General features: G+C 34.6%; 1 protein-coding gene across 4 annotated transcripts; it reads right to left on the bottom strand.

Annotated features, from left to right (window-relative positions):
• Positions 1-17143: 17143 nt before the first annotated feature.
• Positions 17144-21626, bottom strand: LOC110904224. Of its 4 annotated transcripts, none has more exons than XR_004879589.1 (12): positions 21373-21626; positions 21199-21269; positions 20896-20960; positions 20638-20778; positions 20472-20548; positions 19711-20335; positions 18882-19154; positions 18392-18583; positions 17922-18237; positions 17776-17826; positions 17458-17511; positions 17144-17363 (listed from the first exon to the last, which is right to left on the bottom strand). XR_004879589.1 is itself a non-coding variant. In XM_022150055.2 (6 exons), exons 2-5 carry the CDS (start codon positions 21265-21267, stop codon positions 20494-20496), a joined length of 330 nt encoding a protein of 109 aa, XP_022005747.1. In that variant the 5' UTR covers positions 21268-21269; positions 21373-21626; the 3' UTR covers positions 19646-20335; positions 20472-20493. The 4 variants fall into 4 exon arrangements, 1 of the variants encoding a protein (XP_022005747.1); XR_004879590.1 differs by having other exon boundaries at positions 17922-18234; XM_022150055.2 differs by lacking the exons at positions 17144-17363; positions 17458-17511; positions 17776-17826; ... (1 more) ...; positions 18392-18583; positions 18882-19154 and having other exon boundaries at positions 19646-20335.
• Between the last annotated feature and the right edge of the window lie 6297 nt (positions 21627-27923).

Here is a 27923-nt window from a genome sequence, read left to right as displayed (position 1 = left end):
CTAGGATCTTTGGAAGCCTCACTATAGTTACTTGGTTCAGATATCTTATTCAGACTACTAATATAAGCAACATTATCAGCAGTCAAACATGCATAGCTCACAACTTTATTTATATCATACTTAACACAACTATTTAAAACAAAGTCTTGAAACCTTTTTGGAACAGACACATTTCTAGAAGACCGTCTAAGGCCTTCTAGATTTCCCTCAGCTGGGCTGATCTCATCAGTCGACACACCAGCGTCCTCTGCCCTGCCAGACTCCCTACTACTACTACCTTCTACACTAGAACCTAAGTTATGACCTGAACTACTTGGACTAGGAGTGGCAGATGTAGAGGAACCTGGCTGCTGATCATCACTGCCTGTGTCGTGAGAATCAATAATACCCTCTTCATCATTGGGAGTTAAAGAAAACTCAGGTGAATTTGTTTCAGTTTTATCAAAAAAATTGACCAAGTTTAAACTGTTATCAACATTAACATCATCATTAACCTGTTTAGACTTAAAAGGATACACATGTTCATAAAACTTGACATCTCTAGAGAAAAAAACCTTTTTCTCATCTATACTCCAAAGTTTATAACCCTTTTTCACATTAGAATACTCTATCAAAACACACTTATCAGCATGATAAGCAAATTTATCAGGTTCATTCAAAACAGTACTGAAACAAAGACACCCAAAATTTCTAAAATAAGACAGTGAGGGTTTAAAACCAAACATAAGCTCATAAGGACTTTTTCCACTTAACACAGAAGATGGCAGCCTGTTAATAATATACACAGCAGTTAGCACACAATCGCTCCAAAATCTCAAAGGTAGGCCACTCTGAAACATTAAAGTTCTGGCTGTATTTAAAAGATGCCTGTGCTTACGCTCAACTACCCCATTTTGCTGTGGGGTATATGAACATGAAGTCTGATGGATAATACCTTTCTGTTTACAGAACATGTTCATTTGATTATTTATAAATTCTGTACCATTATCACTTCTAAACATTTTTACTTTCTTTTTAAACTGTGTTAACACAAGCTCATAAAAGTATTTCAAGTTTTCAAAAACTTCAACCTTACTTTTAAGCATATAACACCAAACAGTTCTAGTAAAATCATCAACAACAGTTAGAAAATATTTATAACCTTCATAGCTAGATACTTTGTAAGGTCCCCACAAGTCCAAATGTATTAGATCCCCTAATTCCTTTGACTTATGTTCACTCAAAGGAAAAGGGACTCTAACTTGTTTGGACCTGTGACAAACCTCACAAGGACTATGCTCAACATTTTTAACATCCAAACTATCTTTTAACACAGCCAAAACTTGATCAGAAGGATGACCTAACCTACTATGCCAAAGATCAGTTCTAACAAAACTATTAAAACACAAGTTAGCAAAATTACCATTTCTACCAACAAAATACAACCCATTCTCTTGCCTACCAATCACCAGAATTTTCTTTGACCTCAAATCCTGTAACATACAGTTATCTTCATTAAACAAGACAGCTATTTTATTATCTTTTGCTAATTTGTGAACAGATAACAAATTAACACTATACCCAGGAACATAAAAAACATCTTTTATAATGACATTGTTAATCAGCCTAAGATCTCCAATTTTTAACACACTAACACTTGTTCCATTAGGGTGACCAACCTTTAACCCACACTCAGACACATCTATACAATTAAACATGTCCTTATCATTTTTAATCATGTGCTGATTAGCACCTGAATCAACAACCCAATTGTAATCATGATCAAAACACACACTGCTAGAACAACTCAGAAAACCAGACACACAAGCAGACATACCTCCCATATTGGACTTCTCCTGATCCCCATCAGGCTTTTCACCAACTAAACTCATTAGCTTTGCAATCTGTTCTGGAGTAAAAGGCAAAGCAGACACAGCAGAACTAGAAGGACCAGAAGACATACCAGACCTACTAGTATTATTACCATTATTTTTACCAAAAGACACATTACCCCTTTTTTTCATACCAGGAGGATAACCAATTATTTCAAAACACCTATCAACAGTATGACCTATCATGTTACAATGAGTACACTTTAAGTTTGAATTAGACCCTCTAAAATTTCTTCTTGATGTGTTTTGATTAGATTGATTAGACCTAGCCACATAAGAAACACTTTGACTCTTAGATCCACTACTTGAGAGTCTATGTGACTCCTCTCTAGAAACAATAGAGAAAGCAACTTTAACTGATGGAAATGTTTCTCTTGTCAAAATATTGGTTCTCACAGGCTGATACACATCATCAAGCCCCATGAGAAACTGCATTAATTTTATAAGAGCAGAAAAATCATTATAATCCTTAGCAGCTTGACAAGAACATGAAGGCAGTTGAAGCATTGCATCAAACTGCTTCCACATTGTTGTCAACTTGTTATAATATTCTGCCACAGTACTACCATTTTGTGCAATACAGTTTATTTTTTTATACAGATCATAGACAACAGAACCATCAATCTTATCAAAAGACTCTTTTAAATCAGTCCAAACTTCAGAAGCTAATTTAGAAAAAACTTGACCAAGAAACAGTTCTTCTGAAATAGAATTCAATAACCAAGTAAGAACCACAGAATTACATCTATCCCATTGAGCAGCTAATATTTCATCATCCTTAGATTTTTCCACCTTACCATCTATAAACCCATACTTGTTTTTAGCTTCTAAAGCCAATTTCATGGCACTAGACCACACAGCATAATTCTCAGTACCTTTGAGTTTAATACTAACAATGGTTAAACTACTGGAGTCACTAGGATGTAAGTACAATGGATCTCCTATATCCAGTTTACCAATTAACGTCTGAGAAGTACTAGGAGCAGGTTCAGGAGGCATAATGACAGATAACAAAAAAACACCAAATATTCAAACAAACAACAGCAGGTAAACAACAGAAAACACACAAAGAACCAAATAACCAAAAAACACAATGGCGAAACTGAGTCAGGGACCAGATTCCAGGTTCATCACTCAAAAGGTGCCTGGACAAGCCTTTACTCAGGAGCCACTCTACCCTAGACAACCAATAACAACCAAGAACAAATATATGTGCCGGTCCTCACTACCCCGACTTCAACTAAACCAATCAACAGAAATAAAAGAGAGAGATAGAACAAGCTTACAGTGGGTGCAAAGAAACCTTCAAAGAACACCAGATCTGTAGTTTTCAAGAACTACTGGATCTGATGCAAAGAAAACCACAAGACAACCCTTCTGGTCAGTTTGCCCTAGATCTTCTAAGGATCTAGAGACCAACACAGAAGTCTTGACAAGAAGAAGATCCAAAGAACCTCCAGATAGTGAACAGATCTATACAGATCTGTTAACAACCAGTCAACCCTAAGCTAGGGTTTCGTCCAACACCACCAATAATAATCAGATCTAACCAGATCTGATATCAACAAAAGTTTCCGAGCACAGAAACCCTAAACAAACAACAATAAAGAAACTAATCAGAATACACAAGATCAAACGCAGCGGATATACAAAACAGATCATCAACAGGAGCTCAAGGCTCTGATACCATGTTAAAACTATGGTATTATGATGATCCAATAACAGAAACAACAAGAACAACACAAAATAGCGACAAAAACAAAGTGACAAAATCTTATTTAACCCAAACCAAAAAAGTGCGCCCCAAACCCTAAGATCTTACAATCGTAAGATCAATACAAATGGAACGATACAACCAGAGTTGATGATCATCCACAAATGATCATCTATACCAACAATACACAGGAATCTCTTCAACCGATGAGAGATTCAACAATACACCAGATGAACAAACCCTAGCTATTACAAAGAAGATGAGAGAGCAATAATAAGAAGAATCTGGAACTCAAAGCCTTTTATATTCCCGGAGACTGCAACTTGCAACAAGATCCATAAGTTTCTCACCAAGACAACAATAGCCCTCAAAGTTACAAATACACCCCTTAGATATTTTGAGCCCTGTTACAAGTTGCTAACAACAACCACAACTGATTAGTAACAAACTAACAAACACAGGCCCAAAGCCCAAATACCTCATCAGCCCAGAGAATAAATAATCAGCGATTCTATTAGTAACAACTGGGCCTGTCAGTATAAGCCCAATATTACAAGATAAACAACCCAAATGAATGAAAGCCCAAATACTTTCAACACTCCCCCTTCATTCAATTGGGTTTAAACAAATCCAGCATTCCCAACTGATCACAAAAGTCTTTGTGTTGGGTAACACTTAAGCCCTTTGTAAAGATGTCTGCTAGTTGATTTTCAGTCTCAACTCTTTTAGTAACTATGAACCCATTTGACACTTTTTCTCTTAAAAAATACAAATCAATTTCAAAGTGCTTTGTACGTTCATGAAACACAGGATTTGCAGCTATAGACATTGCTGCATTACTATCACAAAACACCTGAATTGGCAATTTACATTGCACATTTAACAATGATGTTGTTGGTAATGATAAGCTTTAAAATACACTTGGCGGTTAATTTAGCGAAGAGTCACGTAACAATTAACTTAAAAGCTTATAGACAACAGGCAAGCTTTTTTAAGTAGGAGTTCGGTTAGCATTAAATCCAAACAAAGCGTAAGTGATAAAACCGGATTCTTGCTCCACTTTGAAATGGTAGTCAAGTGACATCTCTTGCATTCTTATCATTAAAATTATTACTGTAATTGACTAACATGAATCAATTAGGTGACCATAAAACATATCAATTTTTGTTTGTTCGGGGTAGAAAAAAGGTTGCATTGCATCAGCAGTCGCATATTGGAAAGAAAAAAAAAATATATATTTTAAAATGAACACACCCCAGCCGTTGGTTTTTGCAAAATCACTCGGACGTCATTTTCATTACAACATGCACATGCGTTCATATAATAGCAACCTTTTCGATTTAGTTGATAATAAATCATTTATTTCGTTTAACAGTTTTATAAATGATTTAATAAAGTTGTGTATTATGACTGAATACTTAAATACCAATGAACACGATTAGATTATGAAAACTTATGAACTACGAGTTGTATCAAAACTATTTTATAATAGGTAGGTTCAAATAAACTCTTATTAGAAGAAGACATGTTATACTTAAAAAATACATTTAATTAATAATACTATCTTTATTATCATGAAAGATTTTTCTCGATTGATCCCCAACACTTTTGAATGCCGATCTTTAAGTTTTGAAAACTTAGAAAAAATCAATCTATACAGATTGCATTTGAGAAACAAAGTGAAAAAGAAAACTACCGAGTATTGAATTCGATTTAGTACTTTAGTTGTTCATTTTAAACAGTTATGTGCATTGCTTCTTTTATGGTTACGATTACCTCAAAAATCTCATTGTGGCTCTTAGTTTTACCTGTTACAGCAACATATTATCATTGTTTATGTGACCCAACTTGAAAGGAAAATTTGGACATGAGAAAAACCAGCCTTGGTTAAAAAAAAAAAAAAAAAAAAAAAAAAGAAAAAAAAAATCCGGTAGGTCCGCCACTCAGCAAAATGCTTAATCAAACAAAATGGCTATAGTATAAGTTTCCAATTTTGAAGATTCTCACAGTTGGGCTTACCCGGCTTTTCGGAAAATACACAAGCTCGGGTTTGGGTTCAACTAATGTTTCATAAAAGAAGCTTGGGCCTGGGCTTAAAAAGGCTACCCAGCCAAGGGAGCATAAAAGTTGTCTCGGATGCCCACTGTGTGTGCCTAAGATTGAGTTTATACGTGGGCTTTGCAACTTCTAGTGGTACCGATTCATCATTCTTACCTTTTTTGTATTATCATCTTGGAAATAGGGTGGGTTCACCGTTGGGGCGGCAATTCTTGACATGATGATACGATCCAGAACCTAGCGGACCCAAACCTGCAAACCCGACCCGGTCAAAAAGGCCGAAAGTGGAGCACGGCTTCTAGTTGGTTGAAGAGCAAGACTATTTCAAATTAGTTGTATTGTTTTCATTTCCCACGATGCATGCATGTAACTAGGACCACTCATTGCCTTTCTCCATTACTTGCATTAATTTAGGAACACTTCATAGCATACCAATGATATTTCCTTATAAATTGTAATCCATTTTGCATTGAATATTAAGAAGAAAATTATTGAAAGAGTATTGTTCCGTTTCTCTCTCTGGAGCCTAACCCACTTAACGGGTCTCTTGGGAGATTAGCCATCTCGAATCGGCTTCTATCACATGACCCGCCAACCCAACCCGAACCAACATGAAGGCTAATTTAGGGAAGGAGTGTTATTTTTGTCAATGGCTTCCTACAACGTGAGACCAAATAAGAATCTAATTGGCTCTATCGCTTGCCTCCTCTTCACATACCCAAACTATATTGAATTAAAACTAAAAGGCCGCTTTTCTTCATGCAATTCATATAGTTTGATCCACCACTAGTAGAATTTTCCACGGAAAAAGACTTTAGTTGACTAATTTTTATATGTGCAATAGTATAATTGATTACAAATTCAAAAGGGGTCAGTTTTTATTCTTTATTCCAATGATCATCGGGAGAGTTAGGTCCCCGTCACTAAATTTTTATTTCACACCTTTTTTAAACTTTAACACGTCGTCAATATCAGAATCTTTTGTCTGTATAATCCTAGAGTGTCATTTGCGATTAGTTTGTGGAATTCAGTTGAATTAGAATATGAATTTCATTTCTTAATGTGTTGGAATTCCATTCATATTGTGTTCACTTGATAAATACTCGTAATGAATTAGAATTGCATTTAATTTACTTAAATTCATTCATGTAAAGGTTATAAATTGTAAAAAATCAAACCAAATAAATAACTAAAATTTTCGCCCACTCAACAGCATCGCATATACTACCCCTGTCGTCCCATCCAGTCGCAATCCCCGCCATCGTCCTCGCAACCCATCTATGTGCCATCATATTTACATTTTGTCTGAACCAGCAAAGTAAAATCAATCTTTTAGGCTTTTGGGATTCAGGAACCTAAAGAGTAGCCTCTACCCTTACCCAAAGTGAGAACCCATTGGCCATTATGAATTGGTTAAACACCTTTATCATAAGTGTGTTTATTATATGATATGTTTGAGAAGAAATATATGCCAACTTTTGCTATTTGCAGTAGATTGATATATCACAAACATGTAGTTTTTTGCTATTTGATGTAGATTGATATATCACAAACATGTAGTTTAAAAAGTAACTAGTCCATTAAACATGATTATTTGATTGATCTCTCAAAGTTGCAATAATCTATTTGTACATGTAACCAGGGGCGTAGCTTAGTGTGAAGTGGGCACATTGTTTCGGTTAGAAGTGTAAAATTTCCTATTTTTCGTTCGAAAATTTTAAAATTATATAGGATTCTCCCCCAATTATTTTACCTAAATATTTATACAATATATAAATTGGTTCCCATGACTTTCCGCCTCCTCGAAACTTTTGGTTAAGCTTCGCCACTGCATGTAACTAAATCTCTTATGTTTATACGAGGGTGTACTATTTTGTTACTTGTCTTAAGTTTCAACGACTTATTTCATATTACCTGTCTATCTTCACAGTGATCTAACAAGGACAATTTTACATTTTGCGGCTCCATTCTAGCTGCATTTCAACCTAAGTGTTAAAAATGTGACTTATTGTTGGTTACTTAATAATATTTTCCTTGTCATTCATTTGGGTTTGTTATGTTTGGGCTTGTTGTTATGGCCTGATGTTGTGTTTGTTGGGCCTAACAGATTAGGCTTATCTTATCAGTTTGTTTGTAAGTGGTTACAACAGGAAAATATCTAAGGGGGCAGATTGTAAATGTGAAGGGATGCTCGGTACACTTGGTGATAGTTTTGGGCTAAAGTGGAAGATCAAATTTTCTCAGTATAAAAGGCTTTCATCTCTCTTCAATCATTCAGTTCACTTCATTTCTACGCTTTGTTTCTCTGTATTCTCTCCGTTAGGGTTTCAGTTGTATTGAAGATTTGTTACAATCTCTCAACTGTATCTGAGAGATTTGTCTGGTTATGTTGATGATCATCAGTGGATGATCATCTTGACATTGTTGTATTTTGTATTGATTCGGATCTTACTATTTTGTAAGATCTAGGGTATTTTGGGGGGTAAATTTCTTTAGGTTGGTTTAATAAGATTTTGTCACTTGTTTTGTCGCTATTTCTGTTGTTTTTTTGTATTCTTTGATCAAACTATAAAATTCTACATGGTATCAGAGCTGATGCTCCTGATCTGTGGTTGTTTTTTCCGCTGTTGATCTGATTTGTTTGTTGTTCTTTGTTAGGTCTGCTTCACGAGGTTGCAGATCTGTTGTGGTGGTGTATAGATCTTCTAAAGATCTTCTAGATCTTGGAAGTGGTGATTATCTGCTGAAACCCTAATTAGGGTTTCTTGGTTCGAGTGGAAGATCTCTCCTCTTCCGGTGATTTCAGAAGTTGTGTTGGTCTCTAAACTCTTGAAAGTTTAGGGCAAACTGACCAGCTGTGTTGTTGAATATTGTCTATATTAGATCTGATAGTTCTTGAAAACTTCAGATCTGATATTATTTGGAGTTGCTTGCACCCTCTGTAAGATTGTTCCTCCCTTTTTTGTTTCTGTTGATTGGCTAGTTGAAGTCGGGGTAGTGAGGACCGGCACCTTTATTGTTTGTGTTTGTTATCTGTTTTTCTGTTGATCTCTTATTGATTTTTAGTGTGTAGCTCCTGTATTAAGACCTGTCCAGGCACTATAAGTGACGAACCTGGAATCTGGACACTGATACAGTTTCGCCTTAGGGTTTCTGTATATTTGTATTGTTTGTGTTGTTCTGTGATATTGTTGTCTATTTGTTGCTGTGTTTGGTTTTTATTGATTCTTAATCATGACTGGTAAAGATGATAATGCTGGTTCTTCTCAAACCTTGATTAGTAAACTGGATATAGGGGATCCTCTGTTTTTGCATCCTAGTAATTCAAGTTCATTAACTATTGTTGGTATAAAACTAAAGGAACCGAAAACTATAGGGTTTGGTCTAGTGCTATGAAGTTGGCTCTAGAAGCTAAAAATAAATTTGGCTTTATAGATGGTAAATGTAAAAAGAATTCTGATGATGATGTTCTAAGTAGTCAGTGGGACAGATGTAACTCAGTTGTGCTAAGTTGGTTATTAAATTCTGTTTCTGAAGAGTTATACTTAGGGCAAGTATTTTCAAAATTAGCCTCAGAAGTCTGGACTGATCTAAAGGAAACTTATGATAAGGTTGATGGCTCTATAGTATATGATTTGTATAAAAAAATTAATTGTATTACTCAAAGTGGTAGTTCAGTTTCTGAATATTATCATAGATTAAACACAATGTGGAAACAGTTTGATGCTGTGGTTCAACTGCCCACATATTCTTGTCAAGCAGCAAAAGATTATAATGATTTCTCAACTTTGATAAAACTAATGCAGTTTCTTATGGGTTTAGATGATATCTATCAACCTGTGAGAACAAATTTATTAACTAGAGAGCCATTACCTACTGTCAAAGTTGCCTTTTCCATTGTGTCTAGAGAAGAATCACATAGAAATGCAAGTATAGGAACAAAGAATCATAATGTGTCTTTTGTCTCAAAAGGAATCAATCTTTTGATCAAAGAAAGAAGGAGTTTAGAGGACCTAATCCTAACCTTAAATGTACAAATTGCAATAAACTTGGTCATACTAATGATAGGTGTTATGAGTTGATTGGGTACCCTTCAGGTTTCAAAAAGAAGCTTGGAGGTCAGGTTGGAAAAAAAATTTCAAATAATAAATCAAATGCTTCTTCTGCTTCTTCTGCTTCTTCTGTATCTGTTCCTTCTGTATCTCCTTTTACTCCAGAACAGGTTGCTAAGCTTTTAAGTCTTGTTGGTGAAAAAACTAGTACTGATCCCCAGGGTTCTAATATGGGAGGTGAGTCTAGTTGTGTTTTTAATGCTTTGAGTAAATTTGTGTGTTGTTCTAGTTTAATTAACTTTGGGTTTGATTATAATTGGATCTGTGATTCTGGTGCTAACCAGCACATGGTTAAAACTGATAAAGATATGTTTAACTGTGTGGATGTGTCTGAGTATGATTTAACTGTGTCTCATCCTAATGGAACTAAAGCCAAAGTGTCTAAAATAGGTAGTATTAATCTTGCTAAAGGAGTCATTCTGAATGATGTGTTTTTTGTTCCTGATTACAGTGTGAATCTTTTATCTGTGCATAAATTGTCTAAAGATAGTAACATTAATGTAATTTTTAATGAACACTCTTGTTTACTTCAGGATTCGAAATCAGGGAGAATCCTGGTGACTGGTAAACAGGATAATGGGCTATATTTTGTAAATAAGAATGGTAATTCTGTGAATTTGTGTTTCAATAGTATGAACAACAGTAACTTGTGGCACAGTAGGTTAGGTTATCCTGCTGACCAGATCTTGTCAATTTTAAAAGATGAAATAGGTGTTAGTGATGTCTTGAAACATCCTTGTGAAACTTGTCATAGAGCTAAACAAGTCAGGGTTCCTTTTCCATTAAGTGAACACAAAACAAAAAGTGTAGGTGACATTATTCATTTAGATGTTTGGGGTCCTTATAAAGTCACTAGCAGGGATGGTTTTAAATATTTCTTAACCATAGTTGATGATTATTCCAGAGCTGTTTGGTGTTATTTGTTAAGAAATAAGATGGAAGTGTTTGAAAATATTAAAAATTTTTATGAATTAGTATTAACTCAGTTCAAGAAAAAAATCAAAATTCTTAGAAGTGATAATGGTACTGAGTTTGTGAATAATAAAATGGATATTTTTTGTAAAACAAAAGGGATTTTGCATCAGACATCTTGTGCTTACACATCTCAACAGAATGGTGTGGTTGAAAGAAAACACAGACATCTTTTAAATTTGGCAAGATCCCTGTTGTTTCAAAGTGGTGTTCCACTTAGTTTCAGGTCTGACTGTGTGTTAACTGCTGTTTATCTTATTAACAGGTCACCCTCTTCTGTGCTTCTAGGAAAAAGTCCATATGAACTCATGTTTGGTTTTAAACCCTCTTTTGCTCATCTTAGAGTTTTTGGTTGTTTATGCTTTAGCACTGTTTTAAATGACATAGATAAGTTTTCTTTTAATTCTGAAAAATGTATCTTGATTGGTTATTCAAATGTTAAGAAGGGTTAAAAACTATGGAGTTTAGACAATAAAAAAAAGTTTTATTCAAGAGATGTGAAATTCTATGAAACTGTTTTTCCTTATAAATCAAGTCAATTGACCAATCAAGATAGATCTGTTTCAGATAATGTGAATCATTTAAATTTTTTTGATAGTGTTGAAGCATTAACCATTAATTCTTTAAGTCCCAATGATGAAGAGGGGAATACTGATTCTCATGAGGTTACTGGTGATGATCAGTAACCATTCCCCTCTACATCTGCCACTCCAATTGATATTGAACATCAATGTTCTAGCAGTGGAGTTGAAAGTAGTAGTAGTAGTAGTAGTAGTAGTAGTAGTAGTAGTAGTAGTAGTAGTAGTAGTAGTAGTAGTAGTAGTAGTAGTAGTGAAGGGTCTGGTAGGGCAGAGGACACTAGGACCTCAAATGATGAGATCAACCCATCTAAGGGAACTAGGTCTACTGTTAGAAAATCAAATAGAAATTCTGTTTTGCCAAAAAGATTTGAAGACTTTGTGCTTAATAGTAAAACTAAGTATAGTCTAGATAAAGTGGTTAGGTATTCTTGCTTATCTGTTGAAAATTTATGTTTTACTACTTCTCTGAATAAAACAACTGAGCCATCTTGCTATGAGGAAGCAGCTAGTGATCCTAGATGGGTAGAGGCAATGAACAAAGAAATGGAAGCTTTGTTCAGAAACAATACCTGGATTCTAGCTGATCATCCTCAAGGCAGAAAGGCTATTGGGTGTAAATGGGTTTTTAGGGTTAAGTATAAATCCAATGGAGAAATTGAAAGATTTAAAGCAAGGCTTGTTGCTAAGGGTTTTAATCAAAGAGAAGGTCTGGATTTTGGAGAGACCTTCTCACCTGTGGTCAAAATGGTTACTATCAGATCTGTTGTTACCTTAGCTGTTCATTTTAAATGGCCTTTGTATCAGTTGGATGTTGATAATGCTTTTTTGCATGGGTCTATTACTAAGGATGTTTATATGAAATTACCTCAAGGATATTACTCTAAAAATGAAACAAAAGTGTGTAAACTTGTTAAGTCATTGTATGGCCTTAAACAGGCACCTAGGAAGTGGAATGAAAGATTAACAGATGTTTTGTTAAAGTTTGGCTTTACTCAAAGCAAGTGTGATCATTCTTTGTTTATTTTGAATAAAAAGAATGTTACTGTTTTTTTACTTGTATATGTTGATGATATACTGTTAACTGGAAATTCTGTTGTTGAGATTGAAAGTATTAAACAGGTTTTAAATGATATTTTTAAAATTAAAGATCTAGGAATTTTAAAGTATTTTCTGGGAATTGAAGTGTTATATGATAAAGATGAAATCTGCTATAGTCAAAGAAAGTATTGTTTGGAGCTCTTAAATGAGTTTGGTTACTTAGGTTGTAAACCGGTTAATACACCTATTGAACAAAGTTATTTGGTTACTTCTAAGATTGATAAAAGTCAAGAGTTGCTTAAAAATGTTACTGGTTTTCAAAAGCTAATTGGTAAATTGATATATTTGTCTTTAACAAGACCTGATATTAGTTATACAGTTCAGTTCTTGAGCCAATTTATGCATTGTCCAAGAGAAGTTCATTTGTCTTCAGCCTTGAGACTGTTAAGATACTTAAAACTAAATCCTGGTAAAGGAATTTAGTTTTAAGAAAAGTGATCAGTTAGACTTGTTTGGATATGCTGGCTCTGACTGGGCAAAGTGCTTAAATACCCAAAAGTCTGTTACCGGTTATTGTGTATTTATAGGAAAATGTTTTGTTTCTTGGAAAAGCAAGAAACAAAACACTGTTTCTAGATCAACTGCAGAAGCCGAGTATAGAGCTATGTGCTTTGCTACTTGTGAGCTTATGTGGCTGAAGAATTTGTTGTCTGAGTTGTGTATAAATTGTCAATTACCTATGGCTCTTTATTGGGATAGTCAAGTTGCTTTATCAATAGCAGCTAATCCAGTGTTCCATGAAAGGACTAAGCACTTTGAACTTGATTTACATTTCTTAAGAGAAAAAGTTGCTGATGGTGTTATAAGAACTGAAAAAGTTGACTCAGATAGTCAACTTGCTGATATCTTTACAAAAGATCTTAGTGTTATTCAACATGAGACTGTTTGTAAAAATTTGGGAATGGTTGATTTATTTCACCCAATTGAATGAAGGGGGGATGTTAAAAATGTGACTTATTGTTAGTTACTTAATAATATTTTCCTTGTCATTCATTTGGGTTCGTTATGTTTGGGCTTGTTGTTATGGCCTGATGTTGTGTTTGTTGGGCCTAACAGATTAGGCTTATCTTATCAGTTTGTTTGTAAGTGGTTACAACAGGAAAATATCTAAGGGGGCAGATTGTAAATGTGAAGGGCTGCTCGGTACACTTGGTGATAGTTTTGGGCTAAAGTGGAAGATTAAATTTTCTCAGTATAAAAGGCTTTCATCTCTCTTCAATCATTCAGTTCACTTCATTTCTACGCTTTGTTTCTCTGTATTCTCTCCGTTAGGGTTTCAGTTGTATTGAAGATTTGTTACAATCTCTCAACTGTATCTGAGAGATTTGTCTGGTTATGTTGATGATCATCAGTGGATGATCATCTTGACATTGTTGTATTTTGTATTGATTCAGATCTTACTATTTTGTAAGATCTAGGGTATTTTAAGGGGTAAATTTCTTTGGGTTGGTTTAATAAGATTTTGTCACTTGTTTTGTCACTATTTCTGTTGTTGTTTTGTATTCTTTGATCAAACTATAAAATTCTACACTAAGTTAGTGATTTCATGTCATTTATGTTAGGAAAACTTGTTTATGTGTATTTTTCACCAACTTTGGACAAACTAGTGACGAAATCAAAACAATGATGGACGAGTTCCATAAAAATTGAAACCGGAATCAAATATATTTAGAAGTCGGACAACTTAAAATAAACGAACCAGAAATCAATGGATCGAAATCAAAACAACGACGAAGCAGTTTCATTCATAAAACGAACGAACTCGAAATCAAGATAGAAAAACATTGATTGGTCACTTTCAAAGCACCAAACAGAAATTGAGCTTGAACTAAAAACAACGATGGGGCAATTTATTAATAAATAAATAAATAAAAATCAAGCATAGAAGAGGAGTAATTGTGGCTTTAGCCATGGTGATTTGTGATTACAGTTGAAGTTGAACCTGGAGATGAATTTAGGGATGAATTTAGGAGTAATTGTGGCTTTAGCCATGGTGATTTGTGATTACAGTTTTTCCTTTGGGTATTTATTTCTTTCAGGTTTTTTAAAATCCCATTTCAATTAACAAATTAATCAACCAAACACAATTAGATTTTGTATAGAATTCCATTCAAATTCTAATTTCTTTTGATAACATTTCCCGAACCAAACGTCCCCTAATGCTCAACGAGTATGACGAGCTTCACATGTCAGGCTCAGGCACGATAAATAAACGAGCATTATTTTAGACTCAAGCTTGTCTCAGACTCGATAAGGCTGATCAACTCGTTTCGAGCTTTTTCTCAAGCAACTCGCGAGCCGCGCGTCTCGTCGGTACCCCTAGATGTAATAATTCATTTTCGTCTTTCATATTTTTTTATATTTTTTTTGTGGGGCATCTTATTATTTATGCACACTAGTGGAATTCATCTGCGCGTTCTAGTGGAACGTCGGCCAGTATCGGTTCGATTTATTAAGCTATCACAACCATAGTCGCTCTTTGTATAGTAACCGAAAGATAAACCCTAAAAAATAAAATCATGATATGCCCAAATAAATATCGATACATGTTTTATATTGATCGAAATCAATAACGGTTTCAAAAGTATAGATACCAATATCGATGTTGTTCGGTTGAAATCGACGTGGTACTAATGTTGTTCAGACGTTATTAGTTAAGTTCGTTACCGACACTCGCTATAGCTTATTATATAAAAAAAGGTAGTCTATACCGCTGCCGAAGTTGTTCGGACGGTATCGGTTCGGTTCGTCAGGGTAAAAAGAAAAAAAACCAATTACAATTGACTTGTTTGATTTTGAACAAAGCTTTTATTGAAACGCAAATAAAAATAAACATGTCGCAAAGGTATATTCAGAATTTTATATAAAAAAATTCTCTCTACCGCTTCAAAGTTATTCGGACTGTATTTATTTGGTTCAATCCGTCGAGGTAAGGAACAAAAAAAACAATAATAATTAAACGAAAAGATACTTTATACTACTACCGAATTTGTTTGAATGATATCAATTTGATTCGTCACGATAAAGAACAAAAAATCAACAATAATTAAGCTACTCGATTTTAAACAAAGCTTTTTGTAAGGCAGATTAAAATAAATGTCGCAATGATATATTTGAAGTTTTATAAAACATTACAGTATATTATTATAATAATGAACACGGTAAACCATGTTAATATATAAAACATCGTAACCTAAAAGTTATAAAAGAAAAGTAAACTAGTATTATGGCCACCCGCGTTGCTGCGGGGACGTAAACCGTGCTAAATAGCACCAATGCTATATCACTGTCAGCGACCAGCAATATTGAAAAATGGGTAAAAACAAATAACAAAAAAGGAAAAAGTAACACCGAACGAAAAGCATATGTAAAATCGTTGAACCATGCATGCCTGTTGCGTCGTGTTAATGCGAAAAAATAGACTAAAACGTAAGACATAGAAAAGAATAACTAAGTCGATCTAGGACCCCGTTCGTTGCGATGAACCTGTCAAACAGGGAAATAAAGACATATTGCAACGAGCATGTCAAATGGAAAAAAAATAGACGAAAAAACATTGAACCCACACGCATGTTGCAGCGTATTCACTCGCAAAACTTAGAACGGAACACAAAACAAAAAATTTACAAAACATGAAAAGTATGGGGGATCAAAGTTGAAAACAAAAAAGTAGTAAGGGTTAACTTGCAAAATTTGAAAAAGTTTGGGTAAAAGTAAAAAGAATAAAATTAAAGAGGTTAAAAATGCAAAAAGATGAAAACCTTTAAATTATAAGTGAAAAGCCGACTTTTTTTTTTTTTTTTGAAAAACTACCTATACTGTACAATTTCATCTAGCACCAACATGTTATTAATTTATAGTATGAAAATATGTTTAAAATTAACTATAACTATATGTAAGACCTCGCCGCGTTGCGGCCAGGGCTTACAAATTCAGCCAGCATGGGTTAGTTAACAATTAAAGGGTTGTTTGTTTACCTCTTGATGTGGCTCTGATTGGTTCAGACCTCTTACTGGTTCAGCACTTAATGATTTAGACTGTTTGTTTCGCGAGTAAATGTCTGAATGATTCAGATATTTGCGTCTGAATGGTTCAAATATTTGCATCTAAATGGTTAAGCATTATACTGAGTCTCAATGGTTAAGACCTCTAATCTGAATTGGTCAGACATTTGACTCTGAATGGTTAACCATTATACTGACTCTTAATGGTTAACACTTAATAGTTCAAACCTCTTACTGATTCAGCACTTAACCATTCAGAAGTTGCCAAACAACCCCTAAACATTATACATGAGCTTCATGTTACGGCCGGTGTATTCGGTATCGGTACCCACTTTTCTCGTTTTTCAGTACCTGTACCGAGGGTACCGGTATCGAACGGGTACCGTGCTCATCCCTACCTAACAATGTTACCAATTAATAGTATATAAATAAATATTATAGTACGTGGTTTTATCATAAACCAATGTCCAACTTTATAAGCTAAAAATACAAGTTTTAATGACTAATAATGTTACAAATTAATAATATATAAATATAAACTAGTTTAATACCCGTCCGGTGGACGGGTTACGCTAAAAGCGTAACAAACAAAAATAATCTATATTGAGGGTGTTTGGGATTGCTTCTCTTTTTCTTCTTTTCTCCTTTTTCATTTCCTTTTTTAAAAAATCACAACCATCTAACTTTTCCTTTCTTCTTTTCAAACCATAAAAACTCCTTAACACATTATCCAAACACAATAAAAATTACTCATATAAGCATCTGCACCGTATATCCCATATAAGCTTTTTAAACAGGCTCATGCGGTAATTGTAGTACACATAAATGAGGTTAAAGCTAGAAGTTACCCAAAAGAATGATAGTAAATGTTATACTCGCTCATCAAGTTCTTAACCAAACTTCTCAGCAACATGAGAAATAACCATTGCTGGCAAGTGAACATAATCACCAACCTACAAAATAAATTAAAAACAAAAACATACAACATACAACATAGCCACCCATTTTTAGATAAATTTATGTTTACAAAAAACCTAGTGTACATACCAAAAATACTTGCTTGCATCCACTGGCTAAAGAGAGTAGTGTTGCTGGTCCCACCTGATGAAGGAAAAATGAAGAACATTAACATCTTTCAAGTGATGTCATAAAGTATCAAATATATTTGCTATTAGTAAAAAAGATCTTAAAAAAAGCAAACTCAGAGGCAATATCTACACAAGAACAAATGATCTATAAAAAGCAATCTCCAATGTAATATCTCCATCTCCACAAGACCTTATTGCTTGAGTCGCTTCATTAATCACAAGGACGTAAAAACCGGAGGTGATTATAGTTTATATCTAATCGATTGTATTCAGTTACCTTTGGAACTAAGACTTAATATCCACTTTTGGCTTTCATCCTTACCATCACCTGTACCTTATAATATTAGTTACATATAATAATCATATAAATGATAGTATATGTACAATAAAGCATAACAAATAAAAAATAGTAAATTTATATACCCAAATCCTCTGTGTTCCAGTTGTTTCCATCATTCTATCCTTTTCTAGGTTCACACCATCCAGCATCATATTGTATAAACATGACTCAACAACCAATTCCATACACATAAACATCCGTGTTGGATTTTCCACCTAAGAATTCCATAAAATGAAGAAAAAAAATATGTCAAATTACTAACTAAATCCACAATCACTTTGTACGTCGTCGCAGAGGCCCCTCTGTACACCACATCCATTCTGTTATAAATGACATAACTATCGAAGAAAACCGGCGAAGTGACACGGCCAATTGCTGCAAGCTGTGACTGGCGATCTGCTATAAAAAATGAATATATCAAATCACTGATGAAATTTTGATGATAGAGAACGTCGAGGTGAAGTTAAACGAAATCCTAGTGGAGATTGAACGGATAAAATAGTAATTTAGCACTGGGAAGCAAGAAAATGAGAAAATATAAATGATCGCATACCGAAATCGAAGCTGTTCATTGTTCTTGACCACCCTCGGGTGATCAGTAACCGGACGAAGAACAGTCTATCATCAAGAGCTCGGACCAATAACAATCAGTTTACACCGCCAGCTACCACCAAGGCGACCGCTAATGGAGGAGACGATGGCTAATGGAAGAGAAGTCGGAAATAGGGTTACTGATATTTTATACCTGTGTAAGGAGGAGTGGTGCAACTGATTATAGGCTAAAACCACCGGACATGGAGAACATGGGTAGTAATTTTAGGTATTTTGAGACAATAAGGCAACCTTTCAACATGAACCCATTATGGCCATAAGCCATTTTGGCCATAACTCATTTTGACCCATTAGCTGACCCGACCCGCCAGTTTCCCCAGGTGCCAGATATAGATAAGATATTAACTGATAGAGACAAATTTTAACATTTAACCCATTACAAATTTACAAGTAGTATTTTTTTTCATGGGAAAATTATAAGATACGCTTACCAATAATCCTTCTCTCATCATAGGTATTGGTTGCCATCTTTAGCTCCTCTATAGTGAGACTCTTGCTTGATCATAAGAACCCCCATCTGTAGATATTCGTTGTTGCAACATTATTCCACCATTTTGTTTAAAAAACGTTTCTCTCAGCAGCACAAGATTTCGTCTTTTAAGCACCAAGTACAAACATATGACATTTAGGGAGATAACATGGCATCTCTGAAATAATCCCATCCTATGAATGCTCACTGTGAGAAGAAAATTCAACCCTACCCCCTGCCAAATAATGTTCACACGTGCATAGTTATTAAAGGCGCGAAGCGCACTCTAGGCGCATAGGCTCCGATTAGGGCCTAGGCGATAGGCGCAAAAAAAGCGTGGCCCGAGAAAAAAAAAGCGCACTTAAATAAAAAAATAAAAAAGCTCATTAAGGGAATAAAGTACTCAAAACCAAAACAATAATGTTCATACTAGCACTTAAAAAGTCTCAATAACAAAATACTTAAAACCAAAATGTTCATAGCACTTAAAAAGTATCAGATAACAAAATACTGAAAACCAAAATGCTCAAACTCGAAAACAAAAGGTTTACTAAAGTAACTTGAAAGCCAAAAGAACTGAATAATCTTGATAACACGAACTGAATAATTTTGATAACTCGAACCGAATAATTTGACAATTCGAACTGAACAATGTGATAATAAACTCATATCATTTGTTTAAGCTTAAAGCCCTATAAATACTTCAGAAAAGTGGAAATTACCAATTAAAAAAAATAAAAAGCATAAATCATTAATTACGCATGGGAAGAATTAAGCTGCGCTATTATTACCTGGGAACTATAAGCGCAGTAAATGCGAATCGCCCATAAAAAGCGTCTAGGCGCCAAAAGCGCTCGCTTTTGATAACTCTTCATACGCGTAGCAATTACGTCCATTCATCCAAGGCATGTAGTACAAAATAATGTGTGCCAAAATCAAAACCAACTTTAAGCTTTTAAAACAAAAACATAAACTCTTGTACCTTACTTCACAGCTACATATTAGAGGTGGCAAAATGAACAGGAAGCGGATGGTGGGTCATGTAACGGGTATTTTTGGTACGTGGTTACACTTTTGTTCAAAACTTCCATCCTTTCTATAAATAATTAGTGCCACATGCTTTTTAAAACCAAGATGGGAAACGTCCGGTAGGCAACCAAAAAGAAGCATGTGAGCTCCTTGTGGTCAGGGCAAGACAAGGCAAACAATATTTGTTGTTATGAAGAGCCACATCTTGCATTTTTTTCACACAAAAATAGAGCAATAAAGGTATAAAATGTATGATCACAAATATGTAACTTACATCTTCAGTGGCGGCCACTCTCCTTTTCTATAAATTCATCAACCTGTTCTCTTCTTTGCATAAGCTCCTTTGCTTGAGCTTCAGCATTTTCCTTAAGTAACCTTGTCTCTGCCCTTAAATTACAAATAGCATCCAAAACACACCACAATTGATGGTTAGCAAATATCTAAAACTCATGAAGGCCACCAACTTCTGATAAACACACTCCCAAAGATACATATAGAATCATATAAGAGAAAACAATTATACCTCAGCTCATCAACAATATGTTTCAGCTCAAGACTCTCAATCTGAAATTGCTATATAATGTTTTCAAGAGCACCGGCCTACACAAACCACATTAAAGTCTAAACCAACAGAAAACATAAAGGACATGCATAGTTCTAAAGTTCGTAATAGAAGCTAGAACACACACCAATGTGTATATTTCATCGTCTTTGTTATCTGAATCTGAAGTTGAAGAAGTTCTGTAACTCTAAAAAGTTCATGAGTTTTAGATGATTGATCGGCTGACATTAATTCTTCTCGATAAAGCACTTCTAAGTAAAGATGTAGCCTGTTTAATTTCCAAGAACAAAATTAAAAGGACCTTACATTGAATTTTACTTAGGCATTTCATCAAACAGGTTGTATTGGTAAACCAAAATCAAAATACTCCAAACGTCCAAATTACCGGTACTGCATCTCCAAGTTCAGGATCCCACTGCTCATCATTTCTCCCCAAACCCTGTAAACAACCTATGAAACAAAGTTCAGTAGATTATAAAACTGCAGGGGTACCAATTTCATGGGTAATTATTGTGATCTAAAAGATTTATTTTGACAAACAGACATAGAACTAAAATCTACGAATTAAGTAGCAAAAACATGATGAAAACACATATTACAACTCAACAGTTTCATTTTCAGCCAGATTTCAAAACATTTAACGAAGAAGTCCAATTTCAGTTATATGTGATTGTTTTTTTAAGCTTACCTTTTTGTTAATCAGTGGAGTTCTCTCACCTCTTAAACCATTCATACCACCACCGTAGAATCTATCCATCACTGTGAGAAATTAGATTCTATGTTTCAGTCATCGTGATGATAAACCAAATAAAAATTGACAAAGCCATAATCGGAAAAATTGAAGAGAGGGTTCGACTGTTACCTGGTCATGTGAAATAGAACAAATCGAATTGCTAGAGTCATCAAAGCGAGAGCAATGGTTGTTCGATTAGGGTTCGATTGTTGCGGTGCAACTATCAAAATTGCATTGATCTTTTTTTGGAAGTGCTTATGTCGTCGCTAGAGAGAGAGAGATGGGAGAGAAGAGAAGAAGGGATTCCAGGGTTTGTAAGCGAAGTAGTAGGGGAGTGGGGAGTTTCCAGATAAACCAATGAAACCTATCAATGACTGCCGGGGGAGGGATGTAAGACGTGGGTGGACGTGGGTTGAAGGTAGAAGAAACTGCTGTCAACTGCCACAATAGCAGTTAAAAAATGGAGTTTAAAGGGCTGAAATTTAATCTTAGTAAGATCCAATGGTTAATATTGATTTCAAAGTTGGTTACACTTAATGGGTTCCATATATATATATATAATAATAGAGTAGTGTAATTAAAAGAAAACTATAATAATATATAAATATTGATTTACTATTTAATTCATGGCTATTAATATAGATAAAATAAGATGCTTTGTTTCACTTATTTAAATATAATGTAAAACCGTACAGAAAGGGATAAAAGGTCTTCGACGGAAAAATCCAATTCTCAAAGAATATTTGTCAAGGTTGTGCATTGTAGTCAATAATGATAATGAAATGGCACATGCAAGCAACTCAAAAAATTGACGAAAGACGACATTTTCGCCTTTTAACCAACATTAACATATTAAGTATTTAATCATATATGAGACAGAAATATATCACTTCGCCAATGCAAAATAATTACAGGGTATGATAAAAAAGGATTTTACTAGAAACCATACACTAAGTTGAGTATAGGACCTTTATTGACCAGAAAGAAAATCAATCAGTTACCTCACGGTCCTCACCTCTTTTGTAACGTCCCAAAATTTCAAAGTAATAATTGTAATTAACTGGTTTGGGAGGACCTAACCCCATGGCCATCTAATATGGGTTGAAGTTTCATTTGGTATAATTTGTTTGCATTGTTGTTTTAGGTGGGCTAGGGGTTTTAACACAGTGAGCCTTTGGGCGGTGGGTTTTCTCTGAAATGGTGGGAGGGCCTGGTAACCAACGTTGTTTGCGTATGTAGGGCGTGGGTGACCTTTCCGCATAACACAGATGGTCAATACATCAACTCTAGCACAAGTCATAGATGCGAGATCAGGAGTTTTCACATGGACATAGTTTTCGCAGAACTAAACATTTTGCAAAACTTCTCGCGCGGAAACTAAACTATTTGTATGATAACTAATCATGTGAGAACTACCATACGAATACTACTATATGAAAACTAACATGTGAATACCAACATGACAAGATTCTAATTAAGTTTATTGCTTGAAACCAGTGGCGGATCCAGGAATTTTTTTCTGGGGGTGCGGAATATTTTCAAAGATTTTAGGCCCCTAGCTGTATAAAAATATCGGTTCATAATGGGTCGGGTCGGATCATGTAAGACAAAAAAAACATCAAACTAAAATTTATAAATCATCAAAAACACGTCAAACGTCATTACAAATTACAAACGTATTTAAAATTGTGCCCTACAGTTTTTTTTTTTTGTTTTTGAAATATATCCAAATATCATCTAAAGATACTAAACACGTCATAAGTTCATTACATTTTTACTTATTGTTCCTAAATCCTAACACATATAATTTGCTCCATAAGTTTATAAAACAACACTAAACACTTAAACAAAATAAACAATCATGTTCAACCACAACCCATAACTTTCAATTATATTTTTAAACATTCAAGCCCTAAGATTAAATGTTGATTACTTGTAACTAATTATTTAAATAAACAAAGCTATAAATAAAACAACAAAAAATAAAAAAATATATATAAAAAGATTAAACCCTTACACATCTATATTTTCTCCTAATTATCACATAAAACAAAATAAATAAATAAATAAACCATATTAGTTCTATATTGGAATTCTGACGTAATATGGGTCGGTCCAACCGGAATTTTGGTTATTCCGGTAAAAAAAACGCCACCAGGTCGTGAGAAGTGGCGTCAAGTCGCTGGGAGTTTTTTTGGGGGCGGGATTTGGAAATGGAATGGGTGGACGAGTTTGGGTTATTTTATTTAGTTCAAATTTCTTTAGGTTGGATTTGGGCTCGTGTTAATAAAAACTGATTGCAGATTGGGCTTTGATTGGATTAAATAATTAAGTGAATAAGTGGTTAATAATTATTTATTTATTTTTTTTTTTTTTGTAACTGGGGCGGTTGAAAATTTTCAAGGGGTACAGATGAAAAATTTCAAGGGGTGCGGTCGGAATTTCCGGCGAAAAATAACATTAAAAAATATTTTTTCATGGGGTGCGTCCGCCCACCCTTGGCTTAGGGTGGGTACGCCCCTGCTTGAAACACATCCAAATGGTCATGGAACATGTTCCCATGCATAAACTACCAACAATACGCGATACTCTTGTAAAAACATTACCTTTATGTTAATTTGAACGAAAACGAGATTTGTTGCTTCGAGAACTCGCGACTTAAGCGAATAGCAAAATAACACACTAGTGATGTCCGGGATGGTAATACTTAGCACAAAACTGTGCTTTTCTTTCTTAAAAATTATATTAGTGTATAAGCAATCATATGTAGTAAGAAAGATAATAAGAGATGGTTAAAAAATGTCTTATATTTCACGTTTATTTCGCACAGGTATCAACATCTCTATTAATGTGTGTGTATATATACGCATACATGCATGAGTGTGTTGATGCGGAACCAATTTTATGTAACCATATATCGCAGTTTAAAAAAAGTACAAATACTTAAATACAAGCATTTACAAATACTTAAATACAAAGCATTTACATATTTATTTGTAGGTGGGATTGGATAGTGATATTAGTATTAATGTCAATAAGTCCGTTTAATTGGACTTTAGATATCGAATTTGAACAAGTGTTCACAATCATGAAAGATCACGTCAGCCCATTCTCCTGTGCTTGAGAAGGTTTTCAGTAAAATCTTCTCTCTAACCCTTCTTATTACTTTTTTTTTCTTTTTTTTCTAACATTGCAATAAATAATTTATTAGGTGTTAGCTGCCAATATCAGGCTAACCTTCTTGATAGAGGCATAAGCCTCGTAGAGAGGAAGTCCTAAGTTCAAACCTGAGCAAGAGTGAATGTTTTGGGATAATTAGTGAAATAAAGGAGAAGCAAGAGTCGGTAAAAAAACGTGTTAGCTATTTTATGGAGGTGATATAAATTCAGTTACATCTACATGGAGTAACGTATTTGATCCACTGTCCAATCAACTAAGGATCATTATTTTCTTTTTATATAAACATTGTCTTCGTATTGTCATAATGTCACTAGAAGCAATTGTTTAGAATTACAAAATCCAAAGTTTACGTTGACAAAGTCATCTTTGCTCCCGCGTTTGGCGCTTGGGTTCACTCTCACTATCCTCACCAAAACAAATTGGAATTTCTTTTAATAAAATATTATGATCAATTCTTTTATCTATATGTGATATTTTATTGCTTTGCAAATTTTCCTTGTTGGGTTACCTTTTAACCCATGAGTTTATAAAAAATACTAGTTACTGTCTGTTAGATACATTTGTTTATGGAGACTGCCTATCCGGTGGTTGGCAGGGACGCATATAAAGGTGGAGGGCAGTCATCCTCTTAAAAAAACAAATTATGTATCTTTTAGGCCATCCGTAGTCATAACGCCGTGGGGCGTTATGCAACACGTGTCGTGCCACGTCACACGGAGACTTTATGGAGCGTTATATCACTAGAGCCCGTAGTCATAAATCCCCTACCCATCATTACCTATTTAATAATTTTCAATTTTATTAATTAATATAGAAAAGTTTGCTTGTTTGTGATTGGTCAAAAGCTTGAAAGGAACCAGAATAACGCCGCTATTATCATCGCGCCATTCAAAAAATTTTGGCCATAGCGCCCTGCGTTTCGGTGTTCTTGGGCGTTTTCCGGCGCTATCTCCGGGCATAGCGCCCCACTACGGATCAGCTTAGACAAAAATCCGGATGTTTCTTCTTAAAAAGTTAAGTTAATCTCCTTAATTACTCTCATAAAATCAAATCATGGATCCGCCACTGATAGTTGCATTATTTTCGATAGTTTTCTTCTAAAACTGATCTACACTTTCGTGTTTTAAACAATGTTAAATGCATCCAAAAAAGATATAAATATTTCATACACAAGATATGATATTAAAAAGCTACCAACAATCGGCATATAACGAGTGATCAAAATGGATCTGAAATTTTACATCTTCTCTTTGCATATAACTAGGAATAGAGGTGCAAAAATCGGGTTTTTGTTAATTTCCGATTCCGAGTATAGATTCAGGTATTAATACCCGATTTTAAAAATTATGTTTTTTTTTTATTTTACATAAACATAAATGCTTTTAGAAATTAAATTTGGGGGTAAATTATTTTTTGAGTCTCTGTGTTTTATTGGTTTTAACTAGTTGAGTCCAAAAGCAAAAAGTTTAACGACCTGAGTCCCTATAAGCATTTTCTTTAACCATTTGAGTCCAAATTTCTAACCCAGTTAGAATTTTGTTATTAAGTTTTGTTAAATGACCAAATTACCCATATAAAACACATAAAACACAGGGACTCAAAAAGAAAAAGAATATATAATAATAATACTTATTATTATTATTATTATTATTATTATTATTATTATTATTATTATTATTATTATTTAAAAATCATATCATCATCTTCACCAAATGGATGAACAAACCCAAACATCTTTTCAACCATATTCAACTTCACTGAAAAGAACATGTGATACTCACACATATAATGAAACTCCTCCGGTTGCGAAATCCATAATTGTAAACATCCTACCACCACCCTCCACCACCACACCATCACCACCTTCACTGTAACCTCCAAAATCATCAAATTCTCACCAAAACTCACCACCAATTTGCACAATCCACCTATCACAGTACTCACCTACACTCAATTTGCACAGCTAGAAGCAATCATCGATCTTATTTACCCCAAATTACCGTTTTTAGGGTTAACCGAACCCTAATTTAAGTTTTTCCGATCAAAATCGCCAGACAAAACTTCATCGTTTTGTGTTAATCTTATCCGCAAATCGGTACCCTAGGATTTGTTGTTCGATTTTGATTATATCCAATGGCGTTGTCGGACTCGGGGCGTAGTGATCACCGTAGAGACGGCGGAGGGCTTCCACGACACGGCCACACTCCGCCTAAAGGCCCGCTAGAATATTGTTTGGGCTTATTTGATGTACTGCGAAATCGTCGATTAAAACGGTGCCGTTTGTGGTGCAGTCTAGCTGGATTTCGCAGCCGGAGGAGAAGCCGATTGGGTATGGGATGTCGTTGAGTATGCTGCCGGAACATGTCTGGTTACAGTAGGGTTTAGAGAGAGAGCAAAAGTTGCAGATTTGTTTTGATTTGTTTTGTTTTGAGAGAGATCATAAGGAGAGAGAGAGATGTATAAACTAGTTTTTTTATTTTTTAATTATAGGATTAATTCCGTCATTTAACAAAACTTAACAATAGAATTCTAACTGTGTTAGAAAATTGGACTCAAATGGTTAAGAAAAGTCGTTATAGGGACTCAGGGCGTTAAACATTTTGATTTTGGACTCAAGTAGTTAAAACCACTAAAACACAGGGACTCAAAAAGTAATTTACCCTTAAATTTGGTTTGTAAAAGTAACTAAAAACAAACTACGATATAAATTCACTCAAATACAAACTATTTGTTTTATAATATGCATTTCTAAAACACTTAAATATAAAAGTTGCAAAGCAAACAAAAAAAATTACCTTAAAAATTCGGGTTTTCTATCGGGTATTAGAAAAACCGGTATCGGGTATGACCCGGGTATTTTCGGCTATAAATTGGGCACGGTTTCGGTTACGGGTATTGATGTCAAAATGTATACCCTATCCATACCCTACGGGTAGGGTCGGGTTCGGTTATGGGTATACAATACCCGGGTACAAAAATAACTTGTTTTGGGTTTTTTTATCAGGTCCAGTTTCGAGTACGGGTTTTTTTGTGCACATCTAACTAGGAATTCCCCTTATGAAGCGGGCAGCATTTACATTACAAAATAAACAATATATATAAGGCACTTGTAGGAAGAAAACCCATATTAGCTAAGAAAACTAAGAAATCCAAATGAATGGACTTCCTTTTGCCACGTGCTACACCTTTTTGCAGACGTGTTACGTGTAACAACCAGAGGCTGCCACATGTTACGTAACAACTTTTACTTTTTCAGAAAAATGTGAAAGTCTGCAAAAGTTGTTACACGTAACACGTGGCAGCCTCTGGTTGTTACACGTAATACAGTCTGCAAAAAGGTGTAACACGTGACAAAATGAGATCCATTCATTTGGGTTTCTGGGTTTTCTTAACTAATATGAGTTTTCTTTCAATCCTTCCCACACATACACACATATATACACACACACACACACACACACACACACACATATATATATATATATATATATATATATATA

Source organism: Helianthus annuus, chromosome 14 (assembly GCF_002127325.2).
Source record: "Helianthus annuus cultivar XRQ/B chromosome 14, HanXRQr2.0-SUNRISE, whole genome shotgun sequence".
Taxonomy (NCBI): Eukaryota; Viridiplantae; Streptophyta; class Magnoliopsida; order Asterales; family Asteraceae; genus Helianthus; species Helianthus annuus.
Note: the sequence above shows the minus strand (reverse complement) of the source record. Positions and strands in the feature narration are given on the sequence as shown.